A 12,388-nucleotide genomic window follows, 5' to 3' on the forward strand; every position below is an offset into this window, starting at 1 on the left:
CCTGGGGAAAAAAAAAAAACACTCTATCACCTGAGACCTGTGGAGATGCTGCAGTGGAAAAAGGGAAACCCAGGAGATTTCTCCATGCCCAGCTTCTGCTCTCCTCCCTCGGGGCTGATTTTGGCTGCCTGCACACCCATTAAAGACCTGCACCATCAGCATGGGCTGAGATGCCCCTCAGATCACAGAGGTTTGTTCAGCCACTGAAAAGCTGGAGATAATCCAGAGCAAAAAGGCTTTGCAAATAATACTGGTAGTGCAAATACCACCTGGCTGAGCTGTGTGGCACTTAGTCAGGAACCCAAATCCTTCAGAGTGATTAACACATCTTGCCCTCAAGCACTTTGCCTTAGACTCTGCTTTTAAGATCATATTTGTTGAAATATTCCTCCTCACAAAGCACCTGGAGCTGAGATTCACTCCTGCACTGAATCTCTCATACTTGCTCCTGTTGCATGTGCTCTGTCACCTGGCAAGGCCGCTGAACTGTGCTGAGAAATTCATTTGCCACGTGCATCTGCCAAGCCATTCAGTGGCAGCACGTAGCGTGACTTGCAGTGGTCAAGGTGCAAATCGATGGACACATCGATGAACAACCAAGTGGAGAAAGCAAGTTGGCCTCGAAAGCTTCTGAGTCCTCAACCATTAAAGTCAGAGATCTGCAGGCAGTTGCAGAAGATGGTCTGTGTTCTCCAGAGCCCTCTTCTAGCCACAGCAGCAGCAGGCCCATTGACCTGGGAGCTGGCTTCGTTCAGGAACAAGAGTGTTAGATAACACTTGGCTGAAAGAGCAAAACAAACAGGAAAGCCCTGGGAGCACCCTGCGAAGGTTTCCATGATCACGCATAGCAAACTGATCCCAGAAAGTGAGGCAGCCAGATTTAATAGCGGGCAGCACGGGTCGGACTCAGCGCTGCAGAACATCCAGGCATGTGCTCAGATCCAGCAGGACTCCAGCAGGTGTTGGGATGGACTGCAGCCATGGGACAGTCAGCCTCCCCCGCTCCCCTTTCACAGGCTCACGTGCTTCTCACCAGCAGAGAAATCTGTATGCAAAACATGCACCTGATTAAATGCAGATGCAGCCAGTGTTACAGGGAATTGGGAGGCGTAATAGATGGCTTTATCCATAAAAAAAATGCAGTGTTAGAGAGTGTTGAGAGAATAGGTTATTTTATATCTTCACAGCTAAAAATCATTGAGGAGTCAATAGCAGCTGGTGCTCAGAGGAGTGGCTGAAATGCTTTGAGCAGAGATGGGAAAGGACAGTACGACTCTCCTTCCCATCCAGAGAAATCTTGATGGGATAAGAGGCTGTCACAGCTGTGTGAGCTACAGAGGTAAGAAGAGATTAACATCAGGGCATTAGGAAGCAGAAAGTAGGAAGTGGGGTATCAAAAACTAGAAAATGGAGCTGGGACTGGAGATCAATAGGGAGGAAAGATTTCTTCATCCAGAAGAAGACGGTTCATATCATTGAGATACAAGTAAAGACAAGGAGATGGATATCAATTCATCTGATGAGGAAAAAGTAGAACTCAGAGAAAGAGTGGTGTTAATTAGCACCTGATTAAATGCAGATGCAGCCAGTGATACAGGGAATTGGGAGACGTAATAGATGGCTTTATCCATAAAAAAATGCAGTGTTACACAGAGCTCCACTGACAGCCCAAAGGCCACAAAAGTGGGCAAACCAGAAAGACCCAAAGCGTGACAGCTTTATCACCATTTACAGCAGAGTAACCAATTTCTATCTTTACCTCATGCCGTGGTGGAGAGCACAGCTCTCTGCACATCGCTCAGCCGCTGCACTCTGCCTGGAACGGGACAGCCCTTGCAGACCAACACGGGGTGTCCGCAGGTATCTCTGCAACAGGCATCAGCTTTCTGATGTAAAGATGCACTCCTGACTCAGACCGTTAGTCTGGATTAACGCTGGCCAGCTAGGAACGAACTTCTCTGAGTCATCCCCCAGAGACATCGGGGCCCCTAAAATAGCAACAGCAACAGAGTACACAGAAAGACTGGAATATTTTCACCGCAGGCCGTGATCACAGCGTTTTACATAAGTCTGGTGAACAGCCAACCAACACAAACTGAAATAAGGATTCACTGCAAGCCACAGCACCCCTTGTCAGAGCACCCGCTGCCCTGACGTGCCCCCAATAAGCCCCGTTTGGGCCTTGCTCATGAGCCCACGCTCCAGGAGCTCCATCCTGGGGAACCACCTCCTTTTGGAGCTGTGCTGCAGGGGATGTGCTCCCAGGCTGCCCAAGGCTGACATCGGACTTCAGCTGGCCCCTCACTTTTCCGCAGTGGCTGCAGACCACCACGCTTTGTCCTCCTGGCTCTGGCGCTGCCGCCTGCTTTGCGCCCATCCTTGGGTTTTGGTTCAGCTTCCCCCGGCCGTACAGGCAGCCCGCGGTGCCCCACGTGGTTGCGGAAGGCTGCGCTGCTGGATATGGGCTGAGCTTCCCCCAAACCTCCCTGCTGCCCTCAACGCCGAACCCCATCCCTCCCACCCGAGGGCCGGTCCCTCGAACGACGCCGGGGCAGGCGGGTCCGGAGGCCGACCGGCTTCCCGTTACAGCCCTCAGCCCCATCCCCCTGTGCCGGGCGCGCTCTTGAGGCCGCACCGCGGGGCGGGCGCAGCGGCTCGGCCCTCCCCTCGGCACGGACATGGCACCCGTTGCCATAGCGGCGCGGGCGCTGCTGCTCCTGGCCACGGTGGGTCCGGCGGCCGCGCTATGGCCGCAGCCCCAGCTGCGGCGCTCCCCGCCGGCCCCCGCCCGCTGCCCGCTGCCCCCTGCCCGCTTCCGCTTCGCGCACGCCGCCGGCTCCGCCGTGGGGCCGGGCTGCGCCGTGCTGGACGAGGCCTTCCAGCGGTACCGGGCACTGATCTTCGCCGCGGCGCGGCCCGCAGGTGAGGGGCGGCGGGGGTGTGCGCCTGGGGAGGGCTCGGTCCCCAAAGCCGAACTCCTCTCTCGCTGCTTCCGTAGAAGCCGTGCTGCCTTCTTACAGTGGAACCTTTAAACTCCGCACCGCAATAAAGCAAAGGTCTCTGTCCGAGAGCGTGGGGTGCGACCGGAGCTCGGCTTCCCCGGCTGGCCGGGTCTGCTGTGAACTCCGCGTGGAGCTCTGCTCCCGAAGGGCACGAGCTGACCCAGCGCTGCGGCGGAAACCTCTGCCATTGCAGCTCATTCCACTTCCACTCGTTGGTTGGTGTCCCGATCTGCTCATGGTGTCACCACGGCCTGTCCAGGACTCTCAGGGCACGTTGCCGGCTCAGGTGGAATCCCCTGTGTTGCTTTTTTCCCCTTCTTTTCTTTAGTTCAGCTGGGGCTGACAGAAGTGTAGGCTGTGGTCTTGTGGCACAGCTGCTTGAACTGAGTCTCCCAGCAGAGGCTGGTGCTGCTTTGCTACATGCAGAGGAGTGCTTTGCTGTGCTCGTGTTTTTCAAATAGTAAAAGTGGAACCAAACCAGCCCTGCGAGGCACAGTGAGCACCAGCCTGCATGCATTTCTTTCAGGGAGGTTTTCAGTCAGGTTGGTCTTTTTATCTCAGCTTTATCTCCAGATCTCACTTCAGTTCAGCAGCATTGCGGTTTGCTTCCTTTTCTCGTGACAAAGCTGCTGCCTGTGTTGCAACTGCCCCATATCCTCTCCGAAGTCTGAGCTCATCTTTTCTAGCAGCTCTCTGTGTGCCCTGTGCTCCATTCTTCAGAAAGAGCTGTAGATCTGCTCCCCAGTGCTTCACATGGATTGGAGCAGAAAAGGGATGACAGCAATGGAAGTTGCTTTGCTTTGTTTCCAGTGCCTTGTGGCAAAAGTGAGTTTGAAACACTCAGAAGAAACACTTGGCTTATTTGATTTCTAAAAATTTATTATTTTAAGTAGCAAGTTACAAAGAACACATCGTTTCTTAAATTTGCTGCTGTAATTACTCACGTTTTCCTGTTTCTGTCAGGGAAATTTGACCACCCCATGACTTGGAGCAATCTCTTGTGATCGCCACATCAGGCTCTCTGTGTATACTCAGTTTTCCGTGTGCTCTCCTATATGTGAAGTTCATGCTGCATGCTTAATTTTAGGGCCTTTTTCCTCTTTGCCTTCCTTTTTCCACAAGTGATTAGTAATAACAGGCAGTGGAAACCCTGACTGGAAAGAAATAGTTTCTATTAATAGAAATAGTATATGACAGAAACAGTTTTCTTCCTGTTTCAGAGAGCCACTATTCTGTCCAATTGAACAGACAAGCGCGCCGATTGAGCTGCAGAGAGCTAAGGAGACATCAGCATCTTCTCCTGAGCCATTTGCAGAGTGTGCCAGGGCAGCGCTGGTCTGTCAGCTGGACTTTCAGGAGAACAAGTTTAAGGTCCTCTTGAAAGCCTCCAAATGCTTCGGTGCCGTCCTCTCTTACCTCTGTGGACCTGTGCAAGCTGATCGGCTTTGTAGCACCCCCTCCTGAGAGCCATGGAGAGCAGGAGGCACCGCTTCTGTGGGTTGTGACCTTAGAGTGTACTTCTCAATGCATTTTTCTACCTCTCCTTGGGCAGGGAAAGCAATTACTGCCCCAGGTGGAATGATGCTAGGAACGTCTGTTACCATATCGCACTTGAAGGGACAGTTGTTAGGGTTTGAAAATACTTTGGAGATTTGTAGATGATGCCCTAGTTCTGCTGGGCTTCAGGCATGAAAGCAGAAGTGGGGCTATGTGATCAACTCTCTGCCCTAAAGCAGCAGTGAAACCAAAATCTTCATCTGGGTAGAGGTGAGAGGGACGTGCTGGGAGGTGCTCATCCCAGGAAGGGGAAGATAGGTGTTCCTCATGTCTCCAGGCGTCTGAGTGGCCGTTCCTGGTGAGCCTCTGCCTTGCCAGGCGTAGAGAGCAGGTCTTGCTGTGCACCGTGTGCCAGCTCGCACGGCTGCAGGGTTGCCTTGGCTACCAGCTCGTCTGTAACTGAGGAAACCTCAGAATGGAGGAATATCTTGGAGCCATTTCTCCTCTGCACACAGAGGTTTCACCATTCTTTCCTTGAACCCCGTTTGAGGTTCTGTGTTCTCTGTGTTTCCCCCTAATACTGGTGGTGCCACAGTCTCTCTGAAGCCTGCTCGGTAACCATCTTATGATGAGGCTCACTCAAAACCAAGCATTCTGTTTTTCAGCCTGTCCCTGGCCATGCCACAGAGCTATAGATGTGAACTGGTGCTGCTGTGACCCACGTTGCTCCTGGACAGCTATGGGCAGACCCACTTATCTCAGGGTGGGTTTAACACCTCCCTTTGGAGTCAGGGCAACATTTCCCCTGTGTGCCAATGAATATTCAGGACTCAAAAATGCTTTTTCAGATAGGGAAGGTCAGCCAGAGCTCCTGCTTCATCCTCCCTGGAGAAGACTTTAGTAATTGCAGCTGGTGTCCAGGAAGCCTTGGGAGCTGTTGCAGTACCAGCCTGATGTCCCCATTGCTGGCTGGGCTGGGAGGCTTGCAGCAGGGGAATTAATGCCTGTGGTCTGTGTGCCTTGCAGAGAACAAGCAGCCCTGGAGGACATCCTGCACTGAACTCCTCGTCTCGGTTGCCACACCAGGCTGCAATGACTTTCCCAACCTGGACTCCAAGGAGAGCTGTAAGAATCAGGATGGGTGTGGGAAGAAGTGACTGGAACAGGAGTATGGGTATTTCTATGCTCCTTGGTTGGAAATAGCACCCTACAGCACTTAATCCTAATTCTGGAGAGGCAGGATCCTTGTTGTATGGTTGAGAAACTGGGACAGGGAGGGAGCAACTTAGCTGAGGGTGCTGATAAAGCAGTGGGAAAGGTTTTAAAAAAACCTACAGCCCTACCCCCAGATCAGTTCCCTTGGACCCAAGGATGCAGTTCCCCACCAAAATCACTGCCTGATCCAGCTGCACCCCTGCAGCTAAGGTTTTGAGCCCCTTAGCAGAATATGAACATAATGTCTGTGCCATCTGATCTGATGCTGTGTTTCAGATAAACTGAATATCTCAAGAGACTCCATGCTGCTCTATGCCAACGCTGTCTGGGGAGCTCTTAGAGGTGAGGTGTGCTTAGAGCTTTCTGCTGGTCACTCCCACCCTGCCTGCACATCAGGACATCTCTTTGTGCCTCTCTTTCCCCATAGACTTATTTAATTGAGCTCTGTTCAGCTGCAAAAGTGACTGTGTGTGGTTCTCCCCCAGGCCTGGAGACATTCAGCCAGCTTGTTGGGAGAGACGAGAACGGCATGGTGAGTGGGTGGCTCACATGTGGGCTGGCCAACGTGGTTCCCGTGGCAATGCAAGTCTGCCTTGGCTCCTGAGGACAAGCTGTGCTTGAAGCCAATGAGTCCTGCTAGCCCTGGGGATGAAGATGACTCTGATTGCCTCCTGCTGATGTCTGTGTTACCTGCAGACCTGCTCACTTCTTCCCTGTCTTCTCTCTTCGTGCAGTACTATATCAATGAGACAGAAATTGTGGACTTTCCCCGCTTCCCTCACCGAGGCCTGTTGCTGGACACCTCTCGCCACTACCTGCCTCTGAAAGCCATCTTGGAAACTCTGGTAGGAAACCCGTAGTGGGAGGCATGTGTGCTGCCCCACAGGGGGATGGAGCACTTTAATCAGGTGTCCTGCTGTGATAAATGAGCATCCCTGAGTTGCCTTCCTGTTTTCTTACTTTTTTGTGTGTGTTGCTCATTTCTAAAGATCTGAGCATAGGTCATTGTAATCACATCTCGTCAAGGAAGAGCTTGCCAAACCTAGGCGTTTGGAGAATGCATGCTTACTTGTGTCTAGATGAAGCAACAGGCTGGGGTGAGATAGCTGTGTGACCTCAATTCTTTGTACACAGATGTGAATCACAGAAAAATGCTTCTGTGCCGTTGGTCCTCCCTAGTGCAGTATCTGTATCTGCTCCTGGTGTCACTCACAGCTCCCTTCCTACATGGGAGGAGGAAACCCTGAGGTATCTCAGATTCCTGTGGCCCAGCTTACTTTGTGAGGCAGGGGAGAGCACTGCCTTTTGCTTAGTTGCGTTAGATGAAAGTGGGCAGAGGTCCCGCATCTGTACCAGCCAGAATTAAACTTCCAAATCTCAACCCTTGGCTCTAATATAAAGAGAATAGGGATTTTATTGTGATTGGAACCACTAATGGCCCTTCTCAGCTCTTTGTGTTGCCAATGTGTTTGACAGATGTCTGCATCACTCTTAGGTCCTTGGGAGCATTTGGGGATATTATGTTGTCCAGGACCTGAAGTCATTCGATTCCTCAAGCTGACAGACCTTTCAAAAGGAGCAGGGTGTGCTTACCCATGTTTTTGCTTCTTCCCAGGACGTCATGGCTTACAACAAGTTAAATGTGTTCCACTGGCACATTGTGGACGATCCATCTTTCCCGTATGAGAGCTTTACTTTCCCGGAGCTTAGCAAGCAGGTAACCCATGCTGATGGTTGTGCAGCTCCCCAGACAGCTCAGGGAATGCTGGATGCTCCTCGAGCTTGTGAGCGAGATGCTGTAATTCCTCATGTTCCTCCAGGGAGCCTTCAATGCCATGACCCATGTGTACACAGCCAGTGATGTGCAGACAGTAATCGAGTATGCTCGTCTCCGTGGCATCAGAGTCATTGCAGAGTTTGACACACCTGGGCACACGCTTTCCTGGGGTCCAGGTGAGGAACAGACCCTCACCAGAGGGCTTGGGTGTGAGGAGGGCTGCAATTGTACCTGGTGGAGGAAGGATCTCTGTGATCTGGATCACAAAAGCGTGGCATGAGCTTGGCATCCCGTAAGCTGTCTCTGGGGAAGAGCAAGCCATCAGCTGGGATGTAGGACATAAGAGATATGGCCACACTTAGGTCCCTTCTCACTCTGCTGATTTTGTTATGACCCAGGTGCTCCAGGCCTCCTGACTCCCTGCTATTTGGGCAAGGATCCTTCTGGGACCTATGGGCCCATCAACCCCATCTTCAACACCACCTACCAGTTTGTGACCAGTTTGTTTCAGGAGATCAGCGCAGTGTTCCCAGACTACTTCATTCACCTCGGTGGCGATGAGGTGGACTTCACGTGCTGGTGAGTGATTCCTGCGGAGATGGGTCAGGCTGGAGACTGGGGTCCGAAACAGTGCTCTGCTGCCTGGGCACTTAGCACGTGCTTGTGGATGGGTACCTTAAGGAGCAGCCACCTAAGTGTCAGGAAGAGGCAGGGGGAAAGTAGAGGGTTATTCATGTGCAGGAGAGAGCAAGAGGGAAGGAAATCTAGCACAGGATCCCCACATCCCAGCCAGTTGCTTCTTGGCCATGATCACCTATAAATCTTGGGTGTTCTGCTCCCCTGGGCTCTGAAAGAGGCTCTGTGAGTTGGTGCTTGAGGTTTCTATTCTCTTCTCTCTGGTACACAGGAAGTCCAATCCAGAAATTCTTGTCTTCATGAAGAAGATGGGCTTTGGTGAAGACTACACAAAATTAGAATCATACTACATCCAGAGGTAAGGGTGGCTGCATCCTGAGCCAGCATCTGCAATATGTGACAGACACAAATGTCTTCTACTGTCCCTTTGGTCCTACCTTTTTGTCCCTAAAGAGAGAACCTAGTTGTGTTTTTTTTTTCAGAAGACTGACTGCAAAAAGGCCTGGAGTTGAGGGAGAAAAAAGTTCTGTGAGGGGGATGTTAGCTGTATCAGTGAACCAGAAAAGAGGGATGGGAGGACCCTAAACTCAGTACTGTTTCCATTCCAGACTCCTGGACATCGTCTCTTCCCTTGGCAAGGGCTATATGGTGTGGCAGGAGGTGTTTGACAATGGAGTGAAGGTGAGAGCTGCTCACGTGCCCTAACACAGTTCCCTAACACTTGGGTGAACGGTGTCAGCACCCATGCCAAACTCACTCAAGTGAGTCTTGACCTGGCTCAAAATCCAGTTTCCTTGGAGGGAATAGATGAGTCAGGACAGGGGTGCAGGTGTAGTTCTAGCTTTCACTGTTATAACTGGTCGTGGCTTCTTCCTGGTGCAGAACCCTGCTCACCAGAGTGGTGTTTGGAGCTGGGATGGCTTGGGGGAACCCTTCTTGTGAGGGGAGGTGGTGTTCTGTTGCTGCACTGATGCTGTACGCAGGCTTTATGTGTGTTTGTGGGGCCAGGTGAGGCCAGACACGATCATCCACGTGTGGAAGAACAATCTGCCGTATGCGGAGGAGATGGCAAATGTCACCAAGGCTGGCTACAGGGCTCTGCTCTCTGCCCCCTGGTACCTCAACCGCATCTCCTACGGGCAAGACTGGATGGCAGCCTACCAGGTGGAGCCCTTAAAGTTCAGTGGTGCGTTCCTTATGTCACATCCCCTCTTGGCTGCTGACTGCTCATTCAGAGGTGGTGCAAGGGCTGATGTTTTTGGTCATTCGTTCTTGCTGATGGTGTGAAGGTGCTCGAATCAGTGTGCCCCTGGCTCCTGGGCTTTATGCTGTTCCCTCGCTGCAGGCAGGAAACACCTCAGCTCTCTCCCTGCCTAGAGTTTGAGGCAGGGGCTTCCAGAAGGACAAATGACAGCCTCTACAGCTCAGCCAGCCCTCGGTTGTCACCGTCCCCACCCTGGGCAGGGCAGGAAGATGCAGTTGTCTTACAACACCTGGTCACCTGAATGCTCTGTCCCCTGGCAGGCAGCACTAAGCAGAAGGATCTGGTGATTGGCGGGGAGGCGTGCATGTGGGGTGAATACGTGGACGTCACCAACTTGACCCCCAGGCTCTGGTAAGAGATGTTTAGAGAGGGTTAGCTCGACTCCTTCAGCACAGCATGATGTGCACCCACTGCTGCTGGTTTGGTCTCAAGGTGCTCTGTCCTCTGGTAGCATATTTGTGTAGTAACAACTTCTCTGAGGCTTAAATGAGATTCTGTGGCTGTCTGTAAGAATGAAACGCACTCCTGTGCCACCTGTCACTGCTACCAGCTTGCGTTTAATGCTGGTCTGTCCTGTCATCTGCTCTGCACCTGACTAGGCATGTATCTTTTGATGTACAGAAGCCATGTGCTTTTATGTGTCAAAGGACTTTGGTCAGGGAGATGTTTGGGAGCTCAGCGCTGCAGGAGAAGCTTTCTCTGACCTACCTGCCTTTGTCCCATGTTCCTTCAAGGCCGAGAGCCGGGGCTGTGGCTGAGAGGCTTTGGAGTAATGCAACAGTGAGGAACCTGCAAGATGCTTATGTGCGGTTGGCTGACTTCCGCTGCGAGCTTCTCAGGTAACCGTCCCTCCTTGCTGGGCCTTGCCAACTTGTGGTGTCAGTGCAAGGGACAGCCTCAGGGGATCAGCTCTGCATGGGTAGAACAGCGAGGGGGACTGAAAATGAGGTAAGCTTTCGACTGTGTGAAAAGACCCTTGGAGGTCCACGGCATTTCTTGTGCCTGCGTGAGGGCAAAGCTTGCTGTGTGCTGTGCTGGAAGAGGGCCCGTGCTGTTGGCATGGGCTGGTAGCTCCACAGAGGCAAGAGTTTTGTGCTGAGGAAATGGCATCCGTCAGCTCCTGCCACCCCCCTGCTGAACAGCACCAGGCACTGTTCAGTGTCCCCTGTGTAATGTTGTCCCTCTGCTCCACTTCCAGGCGGGGTGTCCAGGCAGAGCCTCTCTTCGTAGGATACTGTGATCATGAATTCGGCGGGTTTTGAAAGGAGAATCCCACTGCCCTCAGTCTCTGTGCACACCAGAGGAATGATCTCTTGCTCTCTCAAAAGCTGCTGGCATGGTAAAGGGACCCCTTTCCTACCCCTGCTTCTGCGTTTGCATTGTTGCAATGGACATTTTTTTTCTTAGCGTGCACTCTTTGCCTCTTTTTCTATTTTGGTTTCTTTAAATCTATAAATAAATGACCTCAAAGAGAAAAAGATGCCTTTTCATACTCAGCTGGGGCTTGGGAACACCACACCAGGGCTTTTTGTTAGCAGGAGATGGATAGGTCCCGCTCTGGGGCAGGCTGGTTCCAGAGATGTTGGTGGAGGAGCATCTGGCTATGCCTCACCCTGCTGTCTCTGGAGCTTACTGGATGCCTGCTCAGCTGGATAAGCTGTGCTTAGTCTCTGCCAGTATCCCAGATTTCATCTCTACTAAGAGAATGTGGTGTCCAGTTGTACAGCAGTGTGTGCAGGGGAGAATCCTATGTGTAACTGGCCTGCAAGCACCAGGATGTCGCTGCCACCTTGGTTTTGCTTCTGTGGTCTCCTGCACACCAACACTGCTGCATCACTTGTTGCTTCCTGTCCTTTCTGTCTCATCTCTCTGTACCTCAGCTGTGTCTAAGCAGGAGGCCTGTCTCCAAGCCACCGTCTCTGCTGCCCCAAACCCTGTCTGCTCCTACTCGAAGCCTCTCACAGACCTCGCAGCCCTGCTGAGCTGGGTGCATGGATGTCATGGAGTCCCAGCTCAGTTCTTCAGTCAGCTGTGGCCTCTGCTGAGGACTTGGCCAAATTATCTGTCCTGCTGCTGCTCTGTAGTGAGCTTGGAGAAGCTCGTTTCTGGTTCTCCTGCAGCCAAGTGGTTTGGTTTGGACGCGTTTCCTTGGAGAAGAGGCTGCTGTTGGCATGTTGAGGAGCAGGGACAGTCATGGTTCTGGTACTTTGATGGGTAGGGTTGCCCTGCTGGAAATCCCAACCAGTGTGAGCATGAGGATCTCTCTGGGAGAAATCCTTAAAGCCAGGACTCTTGTGTATTCATCCTGGTCTGAAATGAGTGAGATCTGCTGTTTGCTCTCTCTTATGGCTGGAAACTTCTTGTTGTTATTAATTTGGAATTAAAATCATTCCTAAATCATCAAGCCTTGTGTTTCTCACTCTCCTGTGAAAGAATGCCTGGGTAGTTCTTGCCTGATGTGATGCGAGCCCCTGAGTTCTAGGGGAAAAGAAAGCATGCTGGAGCACATGATGTTTAGCTGCTGGCCAGGTCAGGGGAAAGATGGGTATTTTTGCTGGCTCCTGAGAGCCCATGTGCTGTTTCCTGAGTGAAGATGCTCTTCTGCTTCCTCAGAGTCTCTCTGGGAAGCTCACATCCCTTTTTTCTGTTTTTGTTTGTTTGTTTGTTTTTGTTTTCTGTTTTTTTTTAATCACAAATTCTGCCCGGGCCCAATGGTTCAGGTGGGACATTGAAGGCAAGCCAGGATCGCCTGTCACTCCTGGCACGTTCGTTTCTCTTAACTTGAGTAACTCCTAACACAAGAGTCATAAATAATAATAGCTTGACGTGCTGTCAAGTCCCAGAGAGCTCCGAGAGGAGGCTGTAAGACGGCTCCTTCTCCCCTACGAGGCTTTGCAGGCGATCTGCGGCAGCTTTGCCCCGAGGCCGTGAGCCCGCAGGGCAGCAGGCGGGGTCCCTTTGGGCCGGGGTCCCTTTGGGGCCGGGGCGCCCATCTGT

General features: G+C 52.1%; 1 protein-coding gene across 1 annotated transcript; it reads left to right on the forward strand.

Annotated features, from left to right (window-relative positions):
• Positions 1 to 2,555: 2,555 nt before the first annotated feature.
• Positions 2,556 to 10,653, forward strand: HEXA (hexosaminidase subunit alpha; the record flags this gene model as incomplete). Its single annotated transcript, XM_079540950.1, has 14 exons — positions 2,556 to 2,922; positions 5,526 to 5,624; positions 5,991 to 6,056; positions 6,200 to 6,246; positions 6,449 to 6,559; positions 7,330 to 7,431; positions 7,535 to 7,667; positions 7,890 to 8,070; positions 8,399 to 8,485; positions 8,736 to 8,808; positions 9,136 to 9,313; positions 9,652 to 9,742; positions 10,126 to 10,230; positions 10,590 to 10,653. The coding sequence occupies exons 1-14, from the start codon at positions 2,679 to 2,681 to the stop codon at positions 10,651 to 10,653; spliced, it is 1,581 nt and encodes a 526-aa protein (XP_079397076.1). The 5' UTR covers positions 2,556 to 2,678.
• Positions 10,654 to 12,388: the final 1,735 nt, after the last annotated feature.

Source organism: Tetrao urogallus, assembly GCF_951394365.1.
Source record: "Tetrao urogallus genome assembly, chromosome: 11".
Lineage (NCBI taxonomy): Eukaryota > Metazoa > Chordata > Aves > Galliformes > Phasianidae > Tetrao > Tetrao urogallus.